Raw genomic sequence first — 25,409 nt, 5'->3', positions numbered from 1 at the left:
CTCTAAGTATACCATCATATCATCGGCAAAGAGTGATACTTTGGCTTCCTCATTGCCTATTCTTATTCCTTTAATCTCTTTCTCAGCTCTTATTGCTATAGCTAGCGTTTCTAATACAATATTAAATAGTAACGGTGATAGTGGGCAACCTTGTTTCACTCCAGATCTTATTGGGAATGGTTGCAGTTTGTCTCCATTACATATGATGCTTACTGATGGTTTTAAATAGATGCTGCTGATTATTTTAAGGAAAAGTCCATTTATTCCTATACTCTCAAGTGTTTTTAATAGGAATGGATGTTGGATTTTATCAAATGCTTTTTCTGCATCTATTGAGATGATCATATGGTTTTTGTTAATTTGGTTATTAACATGGCCAATTATATTGATAGTTTTCCTAATATTGAACCAGCCCTGCATTCCTGGTAAATTTACAATTTAAAGGATTTTGGATTTGGAATCAGAAGGAATTCAAATCTTGCCTTTTCCATTTACAAATTGTGTGACCTTGGATAAAGGACAACCATTTGGGGCTTCAGTTTATTTCCATTTTCCCATTCCTATCCTGATAAACACACACACATATCTTTGGATATGGTCATAAACACCGCTCTCTTTAAAGAGTATTTATCTTTTGTCTCACCAAGTAAAATTTAAGATCCTTTTCCAATCTGCCTCCCCTTCTTTTCCTGCCTTATCGCATTATTCTCCTTCATGTACTTTGGATATGTTTTCCAAACTAGAAAATTGTCCTCTAAACATGAACTGCATTTCTCCATTTCCATGTTTTTGCCAATACTTTTCTATGTCCCTTCTCTTTCTCTTCACCTTCTCAAATAACAGCCATCCTTTAAGGCCATACTCAAATGCTACTTTATTTTTGCATCTGTAATTGCCTCATAATGAGAATGACTTCCTTTGGATCTCACAGAAAATTCTATTTTGCAACTCTCCAATGCTCTATTGTGTTTTAATATTCAGCTTGCTGATATTTTCATGGATCTTAGCTCCTATCACTCCAAAGAGGGTAGGATCTGTGTCTTCTCTACATTTTGTTATTCCCCCAATTGCATAGCACATAAGATGAATGATATTTGTTGAACTGAGTCAAATTTGCTGTATGTTTGTAGAATGTGTTTCCGTGATTAAAAATTTTAGTTTGTAACAGTGCAAAAAATAAAAAAAGAGATGATTCAGTTTTAATTCCATCATCATATACAATAAAAACATCACTTTCATGGATTGTTAAGTAGCTAACTTCCAACAGAAGAATTTTTTCTCTTAAGTCTCTACTATGTTTAGTGTAAACTTTAATGACTCTGTTCTCAAATTGACTTCTTTAAAAGCAAAATTATAACACATTCTTTCCTCTATTAAAGTAGATCCACCTAGTTTTGGAAAGCAGGGTGGAGCATAGTTGTAGTAATTTATAAGCGTTAATTAGGTGATATCTGTGTTAACATTTTAAATAACATGGTGCTTTTCTTGCATTATTGAAATAATGTAAGACTAATAATTGAACTAGCAATGAATTTTCTTAAAAGATATACATAAACTGGTAATGATGATGTCAGCATTCTATTTAAGCAACTTTACAAAAACCTTTATGGGACCATGGTTCTAGTGTAATGAGTGGGCTGCAGCAAAGCTTTTTAAAATCCTATGGGGGAAAAGATGTGAACTACTGAAAATTAAAATAATGCCCCTGTTTTGAACAAGGTTAACACAATTCCATTATGTCTATATTTAATTTGCAAAGGCCCAGAGTCTAGAGTGGGCCCCATTGCTTCTGGGTTGCGTCATTGACTCTTTGTAGCTGTTTATTTAGCTATCAAAAATAATAGGCTCCAAGGACCCTCCAGGGAGAGAAGAAATTTTTGACTTAGAGGTGGTTAAATAGGCCTGGTACTGCATTATTTATTTCCTCATTGGAATTTAGCCTGAAGGGAAGAAAAATGTAAACTGAAATTTTCCTGTGTAAAGAACAAAATAATAACATTGACCCTGTTGTGCCAAAGTTCCCTTTTAATGTCGTGACCCAGTTTCTCCAATTGTCCTATTTAGTTATTCTGCCTCAGGTTATAACCTTTCTCTCTTAATGTTTGATGAGATAAAGGTCTACCTCAGTTGCTCTGCTCCCAAACCCCAGGCTATAATCATTCCCTCTTAAATGGTGGATGAGATAAAGGTTTTATACCTTTAGGTTATAGACATTCCTTCTTAATGTTTAACAGGATAAAGGTTTATCCCATTTTAGATGTCATTAGAATATCAATAACCTCCCTCTATTGTGTCATCGTAGGGGCCTCCCCCTCATTAGGTTATCCCCATCCAGGTACCTCCCCCATTATGTCATTTTTCTTGCCCTCTGATACTCTCAGAGAGTCCAGCCCTGGGACCAAACATGGATCCGATGGTCCCAGTATCTCTCTCCATTTAATAAACTATTGAATTGGTCTCTAATCTCTGTCTTGCTCAGTTTCTCTGGCATTACATTTTGGAGCTTCCCCAGTGAGATATCAGGAACTGAGAACAAGACTAGGGGTTAGAGACATTTCAAGTCTCTACTTTGGGCCTGGAAACGGTTGGGGATCTGGGTTTTCTCTTTCTTGGAAAAGGCCAGCCCTCTGGATTCCTCCAGAGGCTCCAGAAAGAGAGCAGTTCACCAGCTGGGGCCACACCTGACAGTGGATACTTTCGATTCAGCCAGGAGAGAGTAAGTGTTAGTACCTGGATTCTCAGAATATTAGAATATACTTGCTTGTGCTAACACCTGGGTTCTCAAAATAAATTCTGAGAAGTAGTGTCTAACTGCAGGCAGTTGGCACTATCTGAGTGTTTCCTAAGACACATCTGGTTCTGTGTACCAGTGGGCACAACTCTGGGCATTCCAGAGTATAAATCTGGGTGTCTTTTAAAGACACATTGGCTTAGCCTTGTGTGTGAATAACCAGATGTGGTTGTCACTGTTGGTGTGTCCTTGAGACGCCATTGCTTGATTCTTGACCAGGAAATCCGGAACTCTAGGCAAGGTAAAAGATTTTTTCTTTCCTTATCTTGCAGTGGACACTGCAGTCGTCAAGTGGATTGGGGCTTGCAGTCGTCATTGGAGCTCTTGGGAGCTCTGGCACAATTCTTTAGGAATTGCTGGGGATTGACAAAAGACTTTCTTTTGTCTGGCTCTGTCTCTAAGAGATATGAGGAGGCTGCAAGGATTTGGAAAACTAAAAGTTTTTACCTATCCACAATAATGATCAAGTTTGGGAATTGGTTATTTCAATACTGAACTCCAGCTGGAGAAAACATTTGATTAGGAATTTAAAGATGATTCTAAATTTGGGAAGTAAATTTTACTGTTGTCTATACAGGCTATAATTGGTTATCTTTAAGTATAAGATCTTAAAAGAACAATAACTTGTTAAAGAAGTTCTGTTAACTTGCCTAAAAGGGGTCATATGCCTTTAATTAGGTAGAGTATGCAGCAAAAAGGATATGACTTTTCTGAAAGCTTCAACTTTAGTCAAGTTGGAGCTTAGGAAGAGTCCATTGGGAATAATGGCCACATGGGGCCAGAAGGAGAGAAAGAAACTATGCTGTTTCATTATGTGAAATGAGATAGGAAAAGCAGTTTCATATTATTGGGAATTTAAAGCTGTTTGTTACCTATATTATAACATTGTAAATTATGCTTTAAATCCAGCTCTGCTGGACATGTGGGTTTCATGGAATTTCCCTACCCACTCTGATTTCTGCTACTTTAAATTTTGGGTGGGGTAGAGATCTTTTGTAAAGATTTAAACTCACTCCCCATTGCTGTTACTTCAGCTATTGGAATATCTAGTTAGCCTGGAGTGAAGTTAAGTTTGACTTCCCTCCCCTTCCCCCCTGTCTCTTTGGAGGTGGAGTGGGAGGAAGGGTAGTGGAATCCTCTCCTCCTCCCTCCCTCTAAACTGTTCCAGACATCTTTTATCAAGTTGTAGCTACCTGGTTCTTGGCTAAAAGCAGCAAATTGATTTGTATAAATATAAAGTTATGGTAAATATCTGTTTAGGATTCGTTATTGGATGTAAAATTTCTTGGGTTTGTAGTTACTGTGTCACTGCATTTTTTCCTCCTATAACTGATTTCTATAATCAGAGCAATGGTCAATATGAAATTGTTAATTCAATTATGTCATACCTTGTTGTTTTCAATCTGGTTATCTGTAATTATTATATCCTAAATACTTAGACAAATAAGTATTTAGTCTGGTCATCTATTGGTTAATAGATATTGTCTCTGGATATTCAAGTTTTTTTTTAAGGTTTATCAGTAATGAGAGGCCACATCTTGTAGCAGTCCTTGTGGACCCCTCTTTCTATCTCAGATTGTTCTAACTTTTCTTCGTTAGATTTGTTTTTGTTTCAAGATCTGGTCAAATTACAGATATCTTGACTTGTTTCTGGGACCTAGATCAAGCTTTGATTGTCAGCACACCACACTACATACACCTATCCCCCTCCCTGGACTAAGCATCTTCTGTCCATTTTCAGCAGGAAGCAGCTTTTGAGAAAACCATTGCCCCTTTTCCTGATGTAATTTGGACTGATATGGGGGAGTAGGAAAGTGGTTGAGTTGTTAGAATTTTAACTGTATTACTGTGTGTTTAACACTTGGGGTGAAAACTGTTAAACTTGTGTAACTATTGCTGTTATGTTTGAGGGACTTTTAGTCTGTTATGTATTTGCATATGTATATGATTTATATGTGGGATGGTTATTTGATAATGCCTTTCTGAGGAAAAAAAAAAGGGAGGAAGAAATAGGAAATTGGGGAAATTGGTATATTTTCTTTGGCACTTTTGCCCTAACCCCCATCTTACTAGTTCAGATTTAATTGGAAGTCCTTTAAACAGTCCTTTTCATTTTTACTCCTTGTTTACAATTTACTGAACTATGATTTGCTGGTTGTGCTTTAACTTTGAAATCCCTTATTCAGTTGGAATTGCCCTGGCAGACTCAGTTTTGGGGATTATTTTTTAGAAACAACCAGAAATTGGATACCTTTCTTGGGACAGGCAGTCTCTGTGATTTATTTCTCCACTCCTGTTACCCCAGGTCCTTAATTAACATTTCAGCATACTTAAAAGGATCTTGTAGTTTGATATTGGGCCTCTAAAAGTTTGGGGTTTGCCTGCCTTGGTCTAACTGTGCGTAATCTGCTCAGAAATCTGACGCTTTCTGCAGCCCTGTCTGTTCTTCTGGGCAGGGACAGGTGGAGCTACTCCAAGCCTCACCCTTCTCCTCTGGAGCCGGTTGCCCCTCTGAATGGGCAGCACAACTGTCTTGAGCTCTGCTGCTCTGTAAGCAGAGGCCAAGTCATGCAGAAATGACCACAGCTGTCCATATTCTCCCCAACTGCAGAGGATTTGACATGATTGAAATAAGGAACTTTGTATATTGCTGATTAATTCTGGGGTTATCAGGGAGAGACTTGACCTTGCCAAAAGTCCTTGCATTGTTCTAGTTTTATTTTGATTTTTATTTGGTCTATTTACTCCACATAGAGTTGTTCAAAATTATGGTGCTAAGACCTTCTAGAGGAAGGTAATTCAAAGATTTGAATAGTTACAAGAGAAAGAGTGGGGAATGTTGTGCCAAAATTCCCTTTTGATGTTGTGACCCAGTTTCTCCAATTGTCCTATTTAGTTATTCTGCCTCAGATTATAACCTTTCCTTCTTAATGTTTGATGAGATAAAGGTCTACCTCAGTTGCTCTGCCCCAAAATCCCAGGCTATAATCATTCCTTCTTAAATGGTTGATGAGATAAAGGTTTTATATCTTTAGGTTATAGACATTCTTTCTTAATGTTTGACAGGATAAAGGTTTATCCATTTTAGATGTCATTAGGATATTAGTAACCTCCCTCCATTGTGTCATCCTAGGGGCCTCCCCCCCATTAGGTTATCCCCACCCAGGTACCTCCCCCCTATGTCATTGTTCTTGTTATCTTATAAAAAGCTTGCCCTCTAATACTTGAGGGTTGGCCTCTTTGAGACGATAGTCTCAAGATCCATTTGGTCCCAGTATCTTCTCCATTTAATTAACTATTGAATTGGTCTCTAATCTCTGTCTTGCTCAGTTTCTCCGGCATTACAACCCAAATTTCTTCAATGTATATAAATTAACAGTGTAAGAAAGGGAAAAGTGATGAAGTACAATATTAGTTTATTCTGACTATTCCACCTAGGGATTGAAATGTAGTAAGACATTTATATTACTTTAATAATTTTCATAATATGATATTTCTTAATTTTTCAAAATGAAATTTCATAATATGATCCAAATAACCCCTCCAGTCAGTGACTTGGCTTTCTCCATGCTGAGGATATATAATGGTTGGAAACTATGCCTTTGGAAGTGATTCATTTGCTTCTGTTTCTTTGAATCTAGACCATATATGAGATAATCAAGTAGTAGAAGTAAATGCTCAGATAGTAGGAGTTAATGGGGAGAATGAGTATGGAACTTAATGAGATTCTTAGACTAATACAACATCCCACAACAAGGTGGGATTAACATACATACAGCCTTGAATTCCAGACCAAAGAATTTGAATTTGATTTGATAGGCTATAGGATAATCAGTTGAAAGCAGTGATTTAGGAAGAATTTGAAATTGGTTTGCAGGCTATAGTAGACCATAGAAAGATATAGTAAGGAGGTCCTTACAGAAGTCTTCAGTAGTCTAGATGTGAGAAATTAGATTGGGAACAATGAGAATGGAGGATTTCTGAAAAAAGTTTTGAATAGTAGAAATACATTTACATATCATGAGCCTTTATCATGAGCCTTTTTGGGCATATGTACTCTATGCACCTCTTCTCAGAATAATATTTTTAACAACTGAAGAAAATGCTAAATTTCATTTAGAAGTTCATGAAAATAACGATTTTTCTCCCCTGAGGCAATTGAAGTTAAGTGACTTGCCTAGGGTCACATAGCCAGGAAGTGTTAGATGTCTGAGACTGTATTTGAACTTAGGTCCTCCTTGTGGAGGTTTTCTTGCGGGCCAGCCTTAGTCTTAGTTGAAATAAATAATTACTTCGAAATCGCAGCCAGCTGGTAAAAATTGCAAACGTTTATTTCTCCTTACAAAATTATCCCGGTTAGTTGAGGCCTATCTCACTGCCTGGCTCCAAGAGATCTTGTAGTTTTGTCCTTGGCTCCTGCCTCTGCTTTCTTCAGCCTCCAGCTCAACTCCATCTCATGGCTTCTCAATCTCCATTCTGTGGCGAGTAGTCTTTTCTTCCAGAGTGTTCTGTCTCAGAGCCCTGTTGATGTTCTGGAGAAATTCTTCTTGCTCTCCAAGAGCTTCCTTAATTTATGTGATCTCCCAAAGGTTAACTCCACCTTCTGGAGGGAGAGGGATTCTGGGTTATCTCCCAGAGTGCTCTCTGGTCCTAAGGAAGGTGTGAATTCAGCTCTCATACTAGCCCTGAACTCTCTGTGAACTCCATTGAGTACTTAGATACTTGAGCTCTCTAAAGGTGTGAACACAAGCATTGTTCAATCAGTTCCACCTAATACCTTGTTTCAAGTTCTGGCCCAAAATCAGATCAAATCAACTCCAATGTCTTCACACTTTGTAAAGAAATGTCTTAATACTTTAGTAAAGATTCCAACACTCCTGAATTCAGAGGTGCTCTATTCACTACACCACCTAGCTGTCCTAATAAAGATATTTTTTAAAAAATGCATTCAAGTTCATGCTGCCATACCTTTACCATCCAAAATTTATTCATAGACCACTATTCATAGACCATAGGCAGAATAATTCTGCCATTAGCAGTTAAAGTTCTATTTTGTTACCAAGGTAAAATGTTGTCTATTAAAGTAAGGCGACCTTTAGCGTGTAAATAGTAAGTCAATCTGTAATATGTTTCCCAAGTCAGAAATTTATTATCTCCTGCTAATCTGAAGAAATTTGGGTACATGCATGCATTAATTAAAAAACTCTTTGGTTATCAGACAAAAGGGGATAATCTCATCTTTTGTTCTCTTGCCCCATTTAACACCTCCAGAACAGATAAAAGTTTTTATTTTTATAACTACAATTGGTACTTATTGTCTTTTACAAGCCCCGCAGCTGTACACTGAAGCTGAATTTAAGGATATAATTTTAATTATCCTGAACTTAATATCATAGGCATCTAGTGCTAGAAGGAACCTGGAAGGGCATATGGTCTCACTTTCCTTCCTGATGTATGATTCACCTCTACAATATCTAAATGCTGTTGGTGGTTGATCATCTAGCCCTGATTAAAACTCTTGCAGGGTTTCAGTTGTCTAAAATATGGCCATAATTTTAGAAACAAGAGTGGTTATTTAGTTATCCTAAAATTAATGTCGGTATTTACTAAATCGTGATTGATATTCTTTTAGTATTGTCCCCACATAAGAAATATTAAATAACTTAGAATCTACTTTGTTCTCTTTCAACATCTGGCTTCTGTTTTCTCCTTTTTTACAATCCTTACAACCAGACCTGCTCTTTCTTCATCTGAATAAGTTATCCTTTTACTCTAAAAACAGTTGTGTTTCTTTACTTTGGGGTAAAGAAAGGTGAATCTAGATACATTTTTGTTTTTACAAAGCATTTCACGGTTTCTTAAAACCCTCTTGAGGGTGGATCCAAGAGGTGGTGGAGCCAAGATGGCAGAGAGCAGACAAAACTTTCTGTGACCTCCTCTGACCTTCTCTCAAACTAACAGCAAATTAGGCCTCTAAACTGATTTTGGAGTCAAAGAATCCACAAATATTTGGAGTATAACTCATTCCCAGAAGAAAAAACCTTGGAAGAACTTCAGAAAAAGTCTGTTTCAAACAGGCAGGGAAATAGTTTGACAAGCACAGGTAGACCAGGGCACAGAGCTGGGGCAAATGGTCAGAGCATTTCAGCTTCCATGCACCTTCTGTGCATGGAATCTTCTATGAGCCTCTTAAACTACTCTGTCCTAATTGCAAGCAGGTGATTTGGCAGATTTGCTACAAAAGGCAAATTATAAACCACTGAGCCCAGGTAGAATGCTAGACCTTGCTGTCATTACCCGCCACTGGAAATCAATCAGCAGAACTGCCCCAGGGCAAATTAAAGTAGCTATCACTCCTTTGAATTGAACAGACCTCAGAACTTTAAAAAATTAATAAAAAACCAAAAAGAACTCTCACCATAAACAGATTTTATGGAGAGAGAGAGAACAGATCTCAAATCCTAAGGGTCCTAGAGGCAAAGCAACTCCAGATGAAGTATGGTATATGTATAAGTATGGTATATGAAATATATGGTATATATATATTTCTGCCCCAAAGGGAGAAATGAGCTAGTCCCCATTTCACAAGGCTTTCTTGGAAGATTGCATAAAGGATCTTTAAAGAAAGTTAGAAGAAAAATGAGGAAATGAAATGAGATCATTGCAAGAAGGAATGGAAAAAACATAAAATGCCCTACAAAAGAGATATGAAAAAGACACTAATTCAGTGAAAACAAAATTTGTGAAACAGAAAAAGAATTCAATGAACAAAAAATTTCAATTGGACAATTACAAAAGGAGCTAAAAAAGGTAACTGAAGAAAATAATACACTAAAAATTAAAATTGAACAAATGGAAGTGAATGACTCAATAAGACTTCAAGAATCAAACAAAAACAAAAAAATAGAAAAAAATATGAAATATATCCTAGGAAAAACAACTGATCTGAAAAATGGATCTAGGAGAGACAATCTAAGGATTATTGGGCTTCCTGAAAGCCATGATGAAAAAAAGAACTAGATATTACAGGAAATTGTAAAAGAAAACTGCCCTGATATTTTAGAATCCGAAGGTAAAATAGCCATTGAAAGGGGTCACTGATCACCTTCTGAAAAAAAAAACCCAAAATTAAATCCCTAAGGAATATATGATAAATTCCATAACTATCTCACCACGGGAAAGATATTGCAAGCAGCCAGAAAGAAACAATTAAAAAACTGAGGAGTCACAATCAGGATAAGCCAGGACCTAGCAGTTTCCACCTGAAAGGATTCAAGGGCCTGAAATCTGATATTCTGAAAGGCAAAGGAACTTGGATAACAGCCAAGAATAAACTATCTAGCTAAAATGAGCATTATCTTTCAGGGAAGAAGGTAAACAAAATTTTATATCTGTAGATGCTTCCTTACATAAAAAAGAGAAAGAGAAGATCAATTGTAATGTGCTGAGGTTTGAGTTGATGCACTGAGGCCCCAAGTACATGAGGCTAAATAGTAATTGGACTATAACCTATTAATATACATGATTGGATAAAGAATGGTCCGTGCCCACTCTCTGTGCAAGTCCTGATGTGTTGTGCAGGAAATGATGATTTTGGTGGGTGGAGGCAGAGAGAGGAACAGGAAGAGAAGCTGGGAGAGATTGGGCCTGTATTCTTTTTCTCCTGGCTGCTGGTCATGTGGCTGGGGGTCTAGCTAGCTTCTTGACTCAGCTGCACACATTGCTATTGCCGATTCTCTTCCACCTCCAATCCTTCTTCACTGAGAATAAAGACTGACGATTTTCCCCTAACCTGAATTCCTGACTCCTGCTGATTTAAAAATACATGGTCTTCACAATCAATGAATTGGGCTTACAACTAAAAAAGCTAGAAAAAGAATACACCCTCAACTAAATACCAGATATGAAATTTTGAAAATAAAAGGGGAGATTAATAAAACTGAAAATAAGAAAACTATTGAATTAATAAATAAAATTAAGAGTTGGTTTTATGAAAAAATTATCAAAACAGATAAACCTTTAGTTAATTTGATTAGAAAAAGGAAGAAGAAAATCAAATTGTTAGTCTCAAAAATGAAAAGGGAGAACTTTTCATCAATGAAGAGGAAATTAGAGCAGTAATTAGTTGTTATATTGTCCAACTATATGCCAATAAATTTGATATGCTAAATGAAATGGAGGAATATCTACAAAAATTGCCCAGGTTAACAAAAGAGGAAATAAATTATTTAAATAGTCCCATTTTAGAAAAAGATATAAAAGAGGCTATTAATCCATTCCCTAAGAAAAAATATCCAGGGCTAGATGGATTTATATGTGAATTCTACAAAACATTCAAAGGACAATTAACTTCCTATTGGGTTTTTTTTTTCTTTAAAATATAAGAGTTCTCTCTGGGTAGAAGAAATGTGGTTTTCTTTTTCTTTTAAATATAATAATAAGATGGTTCTCTCTGGGAGAAAGGTTTCTCAGGGAGGTTTTCTGGAGGCAGCTTTAGTTTCAGTTACAAATAAATAATCTCCCAAAATGGTGGAAATTTATCTGTCAAGGGAAAGTCAGGAACTATACAAACACAACTACAAAACACTTTCCATACAAATAAAGTCAGACCTAATCAGTTGGAATACTATCAAATGACAATACTACCTAAATTAATCTACTTATTTAGTGCCATACCAATCAAACTCCCAAGAAATTATTTTACAGATCTAGAAAAAAGATTTAAGAGTTCATCTGGAAGAATAAAAGGTCAAGAATTTCAAGAGAATTAATGGAAAAAAAATGCTAATGAAGGTGGCCTCACTGTGCCAGACCTAAAACTATATTATAAAGCAGTAGTCATCAAAACCATTTGGTACTTGCTAAGAAATAGAGTAGTCGATCAGTGGAATAGGATCACAGGACAAAATAGGCAATAATTATGACAATCTAGTATTTGACAAACCCCAAAACCCCAGCTTTGGGGATACAAACTCACTACTTGACAAAAACTTCTCGGAAAATTGGAAACTAGTAAGGAAGAAATTAGGACTTGACCCATACCTAAAAACCATATATCAAGATAAGATCTAAATGGAAAATTCCTTTAATGATTTAGACATAGTGATATTATAAGCAAATTAGAGAAACAGAGATAGTTTACATCTCAGATTTGTGGCGAAGGAATGAATTTGTGTTCAAAGAACTGGAACTCATAATTGAACACCAGATAGATAATTTTGATTATATTAAGTTTAAAAGTTTTTGTACAAACAAAGCTAATGCAAACAAGATCAGAAGGAAAGCAATAAATAGAGAAATCAGTTTTTGTAATGGGCTGAGGCTTGAGTTGATGCACTGAGGTCCCAAGCCCGTGAGGTTAAATAGTAATTGGACTATACTCTATTAATATACATGCTTGGATAAATAATGGCCCCTGCCCACTCTCTGTGTAAGTCCTGATGTGTTGTATAGGAAATGACGATTTTGGTGGGTGGAGGCAGAGAGACAGGAAGGGAGGCTGGGAGAGATTGAGCCTGGGTTCCATGCTAGCAGCTGCTGGTCATGTGGCTTCTGGTCTAGCTAGCTTCTTGACTCAGCTGCACACATTGCTATTGCCTATTCCCTTCCACCTCTAATCTTTCTTCACAGAATAAAGATTGACGATTTTCCCCTAACCTGAATTCCTGACCCTGGCTCATTTTAAAATACGTGGTCTTCACAAGTTTTACATTTAAAGATTCTGATAAAGGCCTCATTTCTAAAATATATAGAGAATTGATTCAAATTTATAAGCATCCAAGCCCTTCTCCAATTGATAAATGGTCAAAGGACATGAAAAATCAATTTTCAGATGAAGAAATTAAAACTATTTCTAATCATGGGAGAAGATGCTCTAAATCCCTATTGATCAGAGAAATGAAAATTAAGACAACTCTGAGATACCAATACATATCTATCTGACTGGCTAAGATGACAGGAAAAGAAAAGGATGAATGTTGAAGGGGATGTGAGAAAACTGGAGCACTAATACATTGTTGCTGAAGTTGTGAATGGATTCAGCCATTCTGAAGAGCAATTTGGAACTGCGTTCAAAAAGTTATCAAATTTTGCATACCCTCTGACCCAGCAGTGTTTCTCTTGGGCCTATATTCCAAAGAAATCTTAAAGGAAAGAAATGAACCTGCATGTGCAAAAATGTTTGTGGCAGCCTCTTTCATAGTGGAAAGAAACTGGAAACTTGAGTGGATGCCCATCAGTTGGAGAATGGCTGAATAAATTGTGGTATATGAATGTTATGGAATATTATTGTTCTATAAGAAATGATCAGGAAGATGATTTTAGGAAGGCCTGGAGAGCCTTACATGAACTGATATTAAGTGAAATGAACAGAACCAAGAGATCATTGTACATGACAATATCAGTATTATACAATGATCAATTCTGATGAATGTGACTCTTTCCTACAGTGAGATGATTGATGCCAGTTCCAATGATCTTGTGATGAAGAGAGCCATCCACACCCAGACAGAGAACTGTAGGAACTGAATGTGGATGACAACATAACATTCTTACTCTCTTTTTGTTGTTGTTCCCTTGCATTTTGTTTTTTTACTCATTTTCTTTCCTTTTGGATCTGATTTTTTCTTGTGCAGCAAGAGAATTGTATAAATATGTTTACACATATTGGATTAAACATATATTTTAATATGTTTAACATACATTGAATTGCTGGTCATCTAGGGGAGGGAGTGGGGAAAGGAAGAGAAAATCTGAAACACAAGGCTATGCAAGAGTCAATGTTTTCAAATTATCCATGCATATGTTTTGAAAATAAAATCTTTATTACAACAACAAAAAATTCATTACTTGCCAGTGTTTTCCTTTAATTTTTTGAATCTGTGGGAATAACATGGGAAATTTTATCCATATGTCTCTGAATTATTTAGTCATCAGTACTGTTTTGTAAGAATTAGTTTATGAGAGTCCTATTCATCATTTTTATAAAGTCGTAGAGTCATCTCTATTTTGAATGAGGATGTGATACTTTGCCAAAAAATAAAATAAAGCAGTTTGAATTTGGTTCCAAATTCAAGTCCTGCAATTTTGGGGGAATTTTTATGGATGAACACTTAAAAATAAAGCAAGTTCACAGGTGTTTTTATTAGGAAAATTGCCAGCATGTTCAGTGTAAACTGCTCTATTAGATTTAAAACATTATTAGTTTTGCCTATCACTAGCTTACACGTGATAAGTAATATTGTGTTATTAAAGAGTAATAATTTGCTATCTATCTTACGAGAAAGTGTTTCTGATTTATTATTTGGAGGGTTTGGAAAATACCTTTCCTTTACTGATTTTTAAAATGAAGACACATATATGTCTTGGAGAAATACTCTTAGACACCTTCATGAAGAAAACAATAAGGACTATGTTTTATCATGTGTGTTGGATGTGTGTGTGTGTACATATATATAGGGATAAAGATATACATGGGACAACTTTACCTTTTTAAACATACTTTTCTACAATATTTATCTCATTTCTATAGTTTGTCATAGAAAGGTTTTTTTAATCTTTGTTAATGCATTGAAATAACTTCATCTTTTTTGCTCATTTTATTCTTTATCCTCAGAATGGCTTCACTCCTTTATACATGGCAGCTCAAGAGAATCATCTTGACGTAGTGAAATATCTGTTGGAAAATGGAGCTAATCAGAGCACTGCTACTGAGGTAAAACATGATTAGATCTAATGGTTTCTTTCTGTCATTGTTCCTTTCATGAGTCTCCAGTGTGTAGCTACAGGGGTGAATATTATTTTAGCTACTGATGTGGGATACCCTATAACTTGTTGTTCAGTTATTTTCAGTCCAGTGTGACTCTTCATGACAACTTTTGGGGTTTTCTTGGCAAAGACTAGAGTAGTTTACCCTTTCCTCTCCAGCTCATTTTACATATAAGGAAACTGTGATGAAACTTAGATGAGGGTCTTCTTGATCCTTATAGCTTACCTTTGTGAAAAGCATATTAATTATTTATACTCTTTTTCCCAAAGAGACTAGTGATCATTGAGGTCTACATCATCATCATATTCTTTTAGGAATAAACATTATATCCATTTTTATTTTTAGAGCTTCTTTGAACCAACTTAATTTCAGTAACTAAAAATCTTTGGAAGGAAGTTTGTCTTAGTTGGTTTTGTGAAGAAGATGAGATCCACCAAAACTATTGAGTTGGAGGAAAAATAAAAATGAAACATTTTAGGAAGTACTGAATATTATTTTAGCTACTAATATTCACTTTGATTTCTCCCCCAACTTTTCATTCTCTAACAATAAGGCTTCAAAGATGACTACAAAAATTTTCAGTATTGATACAAAAATCTGAGATGTATATAAAAAATAAATATTATATAAACATAGAATGTTATTCACAAGTTAAAGTTGATCAACATAATTTGGCCTACTTGGGAGACTTATAATAGTGAAATGCTTCCAAAACCCCCAAAATTTCTGTCTAGTAAATGAAACTTTCATACCCCTATCGCATAAATGCAATCCTGATTTTTATGGAATTGAATTCATTGCTTTCAGAGATATTTTCGTTCTAATTAGTAATTTGCATATGTATTTAAGGGGACAAAATTTGGATAAGTGCAGGAGATAGATAAGTTTTTGCAAATCAGGAAAAAATTTTCAGTGAATGCTATTTCTCTGAGATTTGGTCATAAATAGTAATCTAAAGAGAAATCTAGGTATGTTGTTGGTCTAATACACAGAATCTGCAATTGGTACAAAATATCAACACCACCAATACTTGAAAGAGAACTTTTGCTTGGTGTTTATTTCTGTAAGGTCCAACTAGCTATAGTTCACACTTGTCTTGTGATCTTTTGTATTCTGTGGTTACTGTAAAATCTCAATCTGGTTCCAAAATTAACACTTCAGTACAAGGCATTAGTGGAGGTCATATTACACTGTAAATTCTCAGAAATGTTAAAATCCCTTGTGATTTCCAGGCATCTTGGCAGAAATAAGGTATTTGTAAGTGAACCAACTGGGTATTTAATCTTAGTTTATCTATAAATATTCAATAACTCTATTAATTTTCTTCTCAGTTTTTCTCAAAAATGTGTCTCCTAAGACTATGATTAGATTTATAAAAACTTGATTGATTAGGATCATCCTTAAGTCATTAATAACAAATGCATTTATCGATGGATCTATTTTTTTAGCACTTTTTACTTGAACTCTGTTGATTAATATCTGTTTCACACTGGGCAAGTCATTTATTAAACTTTAGTTTCCTTACTTGTAATGATGATCTTTCCAAGAGATGACCTTTGAGATTTCTTCTAGCAGTAAATCAATAATTTTGCAGTCTTATTTTGTAATAATGCCACTTAAAGTGGTAAGTATTTAAATGCTAGTTGTCATTTGAAAATACCTATATGGAAATCAAGGCCCATGTCTCTTCCCTATAGATTTGTAAGACAGACTGAAGAAAGTATTTATTGTGACTCTTTTACTAGTTTGGTTTGCTACTATGGTTAGAAAATGTTTCAGTAATGGGCAAAGAACTTTGTTTCTTTGCCTTCCAAAGTATATAAAACACTAAAGATTTTTCAAGATGGCTTTAAGCCTGAAATTTTTCAAAAGTTTAAATTTTAGAAATTTTATGGAGATGTAGAATCAGTATTTTTCTTGGTAAAGAAATAAAGAGGAAATGCTTAAATATTTGAAGTTGTTGTTCAATTGTATCCAACTCTTTGTGACCCCATTTGGATTGTAGTTTCTTTTTCTTTCTTTCTTTCTTTCTTTTTTTTTTTTTGCAAAGATACTGAAGTAGTTTGCCATTTCCTTCTCCAGCTCATTTTACAGATAAGGAAATTGAGGCAAGAAGGGTTAAGTGACTCCTCAGGGTTACACAGCTGTAAGTATTTGAGGCCAGATTTGAATTTATGAAGACTCCAGGCTAGCCCTCTACTCTGCAACCTACCTGCTCCTAAATACTTGATATCTATCCTTAATTTGTGCCATGTAAATTTTGTTATGGTTTTGAATTTTATCTCTTCATTGAATGTGATTATTATCCCTTGTTCTTTCCTCTCCCTCTAAACTTTCAAATATAACCTTTAAAAAGTGAAAATTTTGAGGAGTTCAACATTTAAATTTTTCATTTACAATCTACTCTTTTTTCTTTGGCTACTATTATTTTGATCATTGTGTAATGATGGTTGAAATTTGTTCTTTTGATATACATTTATAATATGGTTCTATTATACCCAATTAGAAAATAGCTCTTGTTTCTAAAATTTTTATCTCTCTATCATCTGTCTCTCTCTTAAAAAATTATTTATTTCTTCAAGTATTTATCTCTTCCCTTACTTCCCCATTGAACAATAAAAAAAAAGAAAACCTAATAAATTTAATATGCCTAATCCAGCAAAACTAAATTTCATATTGACTACCTCTAAAAGTGTCTCATTCTTCATTTTAACTCCATTATCCCTTTGGGTGGAAATGGGTTGTATACTTGATATCTATTCCTAGTTGTACTGTTCTTAGTTTGATAAGTCATGATTGGACAGACTATATAGTAGCCCCTATATAGTGATGTCATTCTGATCCTCTTAGATTACAAAAGATATGTGGTTCACAATTGTAACAATTCCCCATGTAGAAGCCACTATCATTATTACAATATATTTTCATCCCATGTGGACTTGTAATATAGGAACATATTTTACCAATGCAGACCAATACATCATCTTTAATTTATATTATTAGTCATGTATAACACTGGGTAGTTAAGTGATTTATCCATGGTCACACAGCCAACATACACTATTTCAGAATCAGAACTTGAACCTGGGTCTTCCCAATTTCAAAGATCCATGCCCCTTGCTGAGTTCTCTCTCTCTTTCTTTCTTTTTCTCTCAGTATGATTTTAACTGAGAAGAATAGCTAGAATTCATTTGCTATGACCCTGTACCATTTAATTTTAACATTCTCTTTTCCTATTCTTAGCCTATGATAAATGGAAACTTGTAACTCAATAAATTCTTTGAAATCTTTTATTGATTAGAGTATATGAACAAATGGAGATCAACTTAATATCATTCAGCTTCTTCTTACTTGTCACCATTCCAGGATTTAACTTCCTTCTCTCCATTGGCCCCACCTCCACCTGTTTAGAGGGTAGGGGATAGTAATTAAGTCATCTACTACCTAGGTTCCTATAACTTTAATTCATTTATCTGTTCCTCTCTTTTACTTTCATAGTAGAGAATCCAGTCACTTTGGCAATATTGTAGCTGGTAAAGACTCATAGGACTTTTGATTTATTTGTACCAACAACCCTGGTAGATAAGTGCTTTTATTGTCACAATTTTACAAATGACAAAACTAAGGCATTTCCCAAAGTTATATACCTAGTAAATGTATAAAATCTGGATTTGAACTTATGTTTTCCTGTCTAGTGCTCTATCTACCATGCCTTCTACTGGTAATTATTGTTGCTATTGTAATTGTTATTACTACTACTACTACTACTTCTAGTCATTCAGATTTGCAGTCTCAGAATCATCCCTGATGTTTCCCTCTCATTTATCCTCTATATCTCTTCAGTTGTGGAATCACTGGATCTGACCATTTCTACTTTCTCACATTTCTGTCTTTACTCCCTCAGTCATTATCCTAATGTAAGCCCTCATCACCTCTTGAGAATTATTACCATATAACCCCAATTGGTTTTCTTTATTCTAGTTTCTTCCCTAATTCATCCTCTACAAAATTGTCAAATTTAGAGTTTTAAGACACATATCTCCCCTGACTCAAACATTTTTCAGTGACCCACTTTTGTCTTTAAGATAAAATACAAAATCTTTACACTGACAATTAAATCTCTCCACAATCAGCTCCCAACTGCATTTCATTTCACTCCCCTTTTTTTGCACCCATTGTTCCCTCCTCACTGACTTATTACCTCTTTTCTACACTCTGCAGAAATGTATAATGCATCATCCACATTAGCAGTCCCAGTAAAGCTACAAATGAGGGAGATTTCTTAGGCCTTTTCAATCCTTGAATCCTAAGATCCTTTGATTAAAGAGGATGATACAAAGATCAAGCTCCTTTACTTAAAGAGCTCTTATACTCTATCAGAGACTCTGAGAAATAGCATCAAAAGGAAAGCTATAGGTGGAGTCAGCATTATCTCAGAATTAGAAGACTTCCCATTTCATAAAATCCAACTCTTATCTACCTAAATTCTATTTATAACATCCCATATAAATAATCAAATGAAATGACATGTATAAAGTGCTTTGGAAAGTTTAGGTTAACATCCACCCACTCTTTAAGGCAAAGAGTGATGTCTGTCTCACTAACACTTGAAAACTCATTTTGGTCTTCATAACATAAAACATTATATGACATTATCTGACATATAAATGATTGAATGAAAAAATGGTTTAGAATACCTTTTGAAAATTAGGAAGATTTTTCTTTGTCTTATTTGATTGCTAACAGTCAACAAACCTTTTTAAACATTTACTATAGGCCAGATATCCTATTAAATGCCTCAGATCTAAAGGCAGTAATGAAATTGTGCATGTCATTTAGGAACTTATATTCTTTGAGGGGAAACGGCACATTCACATTTAAGTAAATACATACCAAAAAAATTTAATTTCCCAAGGCAAATATAGGGAAATGAGTGAAATATTATGGGAAGGATGGGGATTAAGAAAGATCTTGTGTTGGAAGTGTCCTTTGAACTGAGGTTTGAAGGAAGTTAGGGTCTGGAAAGGGAATGGAAGTGAGAAAATAATACAATCCAGGGATGGGGGAAAGCCTATCCAAAAGCACAGGGAGGGGAAATGCAGCTCGGTTGTACAATGGAAAAATCACTGAACTTTAAATCTAAGACATTGACTAGTTGTGTGATCCTGGGTAAGATACTTAGGTGCTATTGTTAACTCTATTTTTATCGAAACTATCAAATGAGATAATACTTGCAAAACATTTAGTGTGGTGTTGAGGGATGAGATTCTCAACAGCATTTGGGAGTCCCCAGGCTGGTGTTGCAGGGTTTGCAAAAGAATTCGCAATCCCAATTTCCAAGTTGAAGTTTGGCAAAAAAGGGTTTATTTACACTTAGCAGCTCTCAGTGGGCTAGGACCTGATTAGGAAGATAGCAGTGTATTGGGAGACAAGAATTCAATTTTATTTAGTCTTCTGTGACCTAGGGATAAAGAGCCATCTCTAGATGAATTAAAGGAGTAATCTCTAGGTCAGTTATAGATGATGATTATTCTTGAGGCCAGAAACTAAAGAGTGATCTCCAAGTGATTTGAGGATGGGGGTTATTTTAGGAGTTTCCCAAGGCCAGGTAAAAGAGTGTGTGTGGGAGGTGGGGTGGTTGTGAGCCCAAACCTGGGGATTAAGAGTTTTCTGACCCAGTCCCCCACAAAGATCAGGGGACCAAAGAGTCGGCTTGAAGCCTGGAGAAAACAAATCTCACAAGCAGGTTAAAAATGGGGTGGCATTGAGGGTGGAGATGGCAATATTTGGGAATGAGACCTTTGCAAATAATGCATCAGGTCCCATTTGTGGGCAGCCCTGAGGATACTGATGACCCACCCAACAATTCTGAATGTCCCCACTGACCACAGAATTCCCTAAAAGACTCAGGAGTTAACACCCTACTGGCAGGGGCCACAGAATGACACCAACAAAGCTGGAGAGAATGCTAGGAGCAAACTTCTCATCATTGGAGTGGGAAATAGTAAGGAAGAAGATTAGAGTGAGAGAAAAGACACAGATAATTTCACCCTTCTTTCTCCAGTCTTTTCAGGAGACCTGTGGAGGAATAGCTTCAGATTCTTTAGAGGTTCACAGGAATATTCTGAAATATCTGAGGGAGAAGTAACAGAAGCAGCATTTTTAATTCTAGAAACATGAGTCCAGCTGGGGAATCCTTCCAGTTTGGCTGATGTTGGAGCAATCAGAATGACCTTATATAGTCCTTTACACTTTATACCCAGAAGGTCAGTACCTTGAGGCTTCCAAGATTTCAATTATACCATGTTCCCTGGATTTACAGGGATGGCAGTCTGAGTATGAGCCTCTGTAGGTTTAAGGAGATGTTCATTTGTGTCTTCAGAAAGGGCTTTCTGGACTGCACCAAGCTGTGTGGCAAACTGAATGATCAGATGCTGTTCTAGATCTTCAAAAATATCAGAGGTTAGGAAAGGCTTCCCATAAAGAAGTTCAAAGGGGCTAAGCTTAATGTTCTTTAGAGGTACAATGTAGACTCCCATTAGGACTAAGAAGTTCTAATGGGAGATTCTTTACCCAATCCTCATGAGTCTCTAAACACAGTTTAGTAAAGTACTCCCTTGAGGGTGTGATTCATTTTCTCCTCCTAGACCATGTAATGTGTTACCTGAGAAATGAAGGCCAATCCATTGTTACTCTAGGAGTGACAGGCAGCTGAAAGTGAGGTAAGATCTTTTTTAGAAAGCACTTTGATAGCTCCTGAGATTTCTCAGTCCTGCAGGGAAAAAGCTTCTACCTAATTAGTAAAGGTGTTAACAAAGACCAAAAGTAACTTGAAACAAGGAGGAATATACCCAAAGTCAATCTTCCCCTGGGAAGTGTGCCCTTTATCTGAACAGGCTTCAGGAGAGGGGGAGGCTTAACAGCTCCTTCAGGATTTACTTGGACACAAACAGGGCAGGTCTGATGGACCTGTCTGATTGTTTCTCCCAGCTTGTGACCAGTAAAAATACATTTCACAAAGAATTGAAGGTCATTTCTTCCCAAGTGGGTAACTTGTTGAAGACCAAAAATAAGTTTCCACTGACTTGCCTCTGGGATTAAAAATTGGCTTGACTATTCTCCAGTTGACAAATGGTCAAAGGATATGAACAGACAATTTTCAGATGATGAAATTGAAACTATTACCACTCATATGAAAGAGTGCTCCAAATCATTATTAATCAGAGAAATGAAAATTAAGACAACTCTGAGATACCACTACACACCTGTCAGATTGGCTAAGATGACAGGAAAAAATAATGATGAATGTTGGAGGGGATGTGGGAGAGCTGGGACACTGATGCATTGTTGGTGGAGTTGTGAACAAATCCAACCATTCTGGAGAGCAATCTGGAATTATGCCCAAAAAGTTATCAAACTGTGCATATCCTTTGACCCAGCAGTGTTACTACTGGGCTTATACCCCAAGGAGATACTAAAGAAGGGAAAGGGACCTGTATGTGCCAAAATGTTTGTGGCAGCCCTGTTTGTTAGTGGCTATAAACTGGAAATTGAATGGATGCCCATCAATTGGAGAATGGTTGGGTAAATTGTGGTATATGAATGTTATGGAATATTATTGTTTTGTAAGAAATGACCAGCAGGATGAATACAGAGAGGCTTAGAGAGAATTACATGAACTGATGCTAAGTGAAATGAGCAGAACCAGGATATCATTATATACGTCAACAACGATACTGTATGAGGATGTATTCTGATGGAGGTGGATTTCTTTGACAAAGAGACCTAACTCAGTTTCAATTGATCAATGATGGACAGAAGCAGCTACACCCAAAGAAAAACCCTGGGAAATGAATGTAAACTGTTTGCATTTTTGTTTTTCTTCCTGGGTTATTTTTACCTTCTGAATCCAATTCTCCCTGAGCAACAAGAGAACTGTTTGGTTCTGCACACATACATTGTATCTAGAATATACCACGACATATTCAACATATATAGGACTGCTTGCCAGCTAGGGGAGGAGGGAAAAATCAGAACAGAAATGAGTGCAAGGGATAATGTTGTAAAAAAAAATTACCCCAGCATGAGTTCTGTCAATAAAAAGTTATTTTTTTAAAAATTGGCTTGAAGGTGTTTGAAACCAGCCAGAAGGAGAAAGGGTGTATCCCCTTTCTTCTGCAAAAGCTTATTCTTCTAAACTATATGAAGGGGTATAAGAATCAGAGATCTAGGGGATTAAAGATGCCATAGTCAGAGATAAATGGTCAGCAGCACTAGTAGCTGAATCTGCAAACCCATTCCCCTTGACTTGAAGTGAATCTCCCTTCTGATGTCCTTTACAAAATATGGCTGAAACCTCTCTAGGTTCGTGGACAGCTTGCAATAGTCGTAGAATTTCCCCGGCATATTTGATAAGAGAATTCTTTGCGATCAAAAGTCCACTTTCTTTTTATATAGCTCCATAAGCATGCAAAATATGAAAGCATGCAAATATGAAAAGCATATTTGGAGTCTGTATAGATGTTCACTCATTCCTTTTCCCAGTTCCAAAGCTCTGGTTAGGGCAATGAGTTTAGTTTTCTGAGCAGAAGTTCCAGGTGGCAGTGACTTAGCTTCCAAGGTACAGGTTCACCACAAAATAACCTGCCTTTCTTTCTCCATTTTCAAGAAAACTAGACATCTCTAAACCATTCACCATCTGAGTTGTCAAGAGGAATGTCCCTCAAATTAGGGACATTAAGTAGACAGAATCTAAAGCTTCCTCACAATTATGAATGATATCTCCTGACTGTGTTGTCAGGGAGCATAGTAGCAGGGGTAAGAGGATGGCACACCTGGAGAGTCAGTTGGGGGTGTCTAGCAGGAGAGCCTGATATCTAGTAATGTTGTTTCTTAAGAGCCCAAAGTATATGAGCCAGCCCTTTGATCTCAGAGGTGAGGTGAATGAGGCAGGAGACTTATAGAGTGTGAAAAGAGCTCCAGTTTATTATGCTGTAGAACCTTGTTGATATATATTTTTGTAAGTGTGATCAGCGTGTGAACAGTAGGCAGTCCCCAATCACCAGTAAGAGAAGCAGCTCGTGGGCTTTGTGTATGCATGATATCTGCCAATGGGAGGAGAGCCAATCCAGCCTCTCACAGGTGAGAGGTCCTAATAAGGCATCCCCACTCATGAGCAACTATGCTGTGATTCTCAGGTTGAAACCCATTCCCATTACACACATCATTGCTTTTTGCTCGACAAGGGCATTTCTACAACATGACAGAAAAATTATTGTGCACCAAAGGTAGAGGTGGCCTCTATATTCCCTCTTGGTGGAATCCCATACCTAGCATAGTAAGCCTCCCTCTATCAAGCCCTTTGACTTCTAAAATGCCCTGAACCTTGTGGGAACTTAAAACCTCTAGTGGCTGTCCTAGGGTGAGTTTTGAGGCTTCTTCAATTAGAAAGGCTGTAGCAGCCACTGCTTTAAGGCATACAGGCCATCCTAAGGATACTGAATCCAGTTTCTTTGAGAAGTAGGCAAACAATCTGCGGTCAGGTCCAGAAGCCTGAGCTAAAACCCTCAGAGTCTGGCCCCTTTTTTTATCCACATACAGAATGAATGGCTTTTCTAAATTAAGTAAGGCCAGCGCAAGAACAGAAGTCAGACTTTCAAGGTCTTTTTTATTTTGGCCTGATCGGTGCTCCAGTCAAGGGGAAGATTGTCAGGGCCCTGAATAGAATCATAGAGGGGCTTGGCAATAATACCAAAATTAGGTATCCAAATTCTGCAAAAACCAGCCATGCCTAGGAAGGTGCATAGCTGTTTCTTTGAGACAGATTCTGGGAGAGATAAGTCTGCTTTCCCTCCTCTTTCAGGAAACTGGACGTGGGAGTTACTTCATGGCCAGATATTTGACAGACTGGCAGGCAATGTGCACTTTGGATAAGGAGACCCTGTAGCCTCTGGAGACTTTTTTTATGGCTGCATCTAAGGAAGCTTTTTGGGTGGGACTGCAGATCAAAATATCATCCACATAACTGGATGAGACTGTGGTTAAGCAGCTCCAAATCCCTCAGATCCCAATGCCTGTTTGAATATCCCGGAAGCCCTGGGGCAAAACTGTCCAAGTTAATCTGTGAGGATGTTCCTCTGGCTTCCTCCATTCAAAAGTAAAAAGAAATTGTGAGTTTTTACACAAAGGTACATAAAAGAAGGCATCATTAAGTTCTAGCGTGGAAAACCATTTTGTGTTCCCTGGGATCTGAGTGAAGATACTGTAGGGGATTGGGATATAACTGGAATAACTGCCTCATTAACTGCTCTAAGGGCCTGTACCATACTAAACTCCCCATTCAGTTTTCTAACTGGGAGAATTGGGGTATTGCAGGGATACTCTCATTGTAACCCCTCCCTAGCCTCTGGCTTTATTGGGTATTGGCATTTATGAGGGAATACACAGGGGTCCTGCAATCATGTTAAAACTGGGACACCATGGATAGCTCATCCAGGGATTCCTTGGTCCCAGACAGAGAAATCTATTTTCTCCCAGATTTCAGAGAGAATATGGAAGGGCTTTGAGAGAAGCACAAAAATGTCACCTGGAGGTCTGAGAAGGGAAAATTAGATCCCCACTTTCACACAGGCCAGGAGGGAATAATAAGAAAGGAGTGTTTAAATAACAGATCACCAAATTGGCAAGGCAGAGGGAAGGTCTCAAAACAATTCTTAAGTTTCCCTTCAATCTCTATTATTCTGTGTGGGGAGGGGGAGACTACCAGAGTAAGACAGAAAGAGAGGCCTCTGTATTAAGAAGAAATTCAATGATCTTATCTGCCACATCCGAAGTTACCCAGAGTTCGCCTGT

At 36.7% G+C, this 25,409-nt stretch overlaps 1 protein-coding gene across 44 annotated transcripts in view; it reads left to right on the top strand.

Moving 5' to 3' along the window:
- Positions 1 to 25,409, top strand: part of ANK2 (ankyrin 2) — an 819,525-nt gene that overhangs the window by 613,063 nt on the left and 181,053 nt on the right. For all 44 annotated transcript variants that reach the window (XM_031944040.1, XM_031944043.1, XM_031944046.1 and 41 more), the window contains one exon: positions 14,406 to 14,504. In XM_031944040.1, the coding sequence (XP_031799900.1) occupies positions 14,406 to 14,504 (99 nt within the window). The remainder of the gene's footprint in view (positions 1 to 14,405; positions 14,505 to 25,409) is intronic.

Source organism: Sarcophilus harrisii, chromosome 6 (assembly GCF_902635505.1).
Source record: "Sarcophilus harrisii chromosome 6, mSarHar1.11, whole genome shotgun sequence".
Lineage (NCBI taxonomy): Eukaryota > Metazoa > Chordata > Mammalia > Dasyuromorphia > Dasyuridae > Sarcophilus > Sarcophilus harrisii.
The sequence above is the reverse complement of the archived record's forward strand: the minus strand, read 5'-3'. Positions and strand labels throughout refer to the sequence as shown.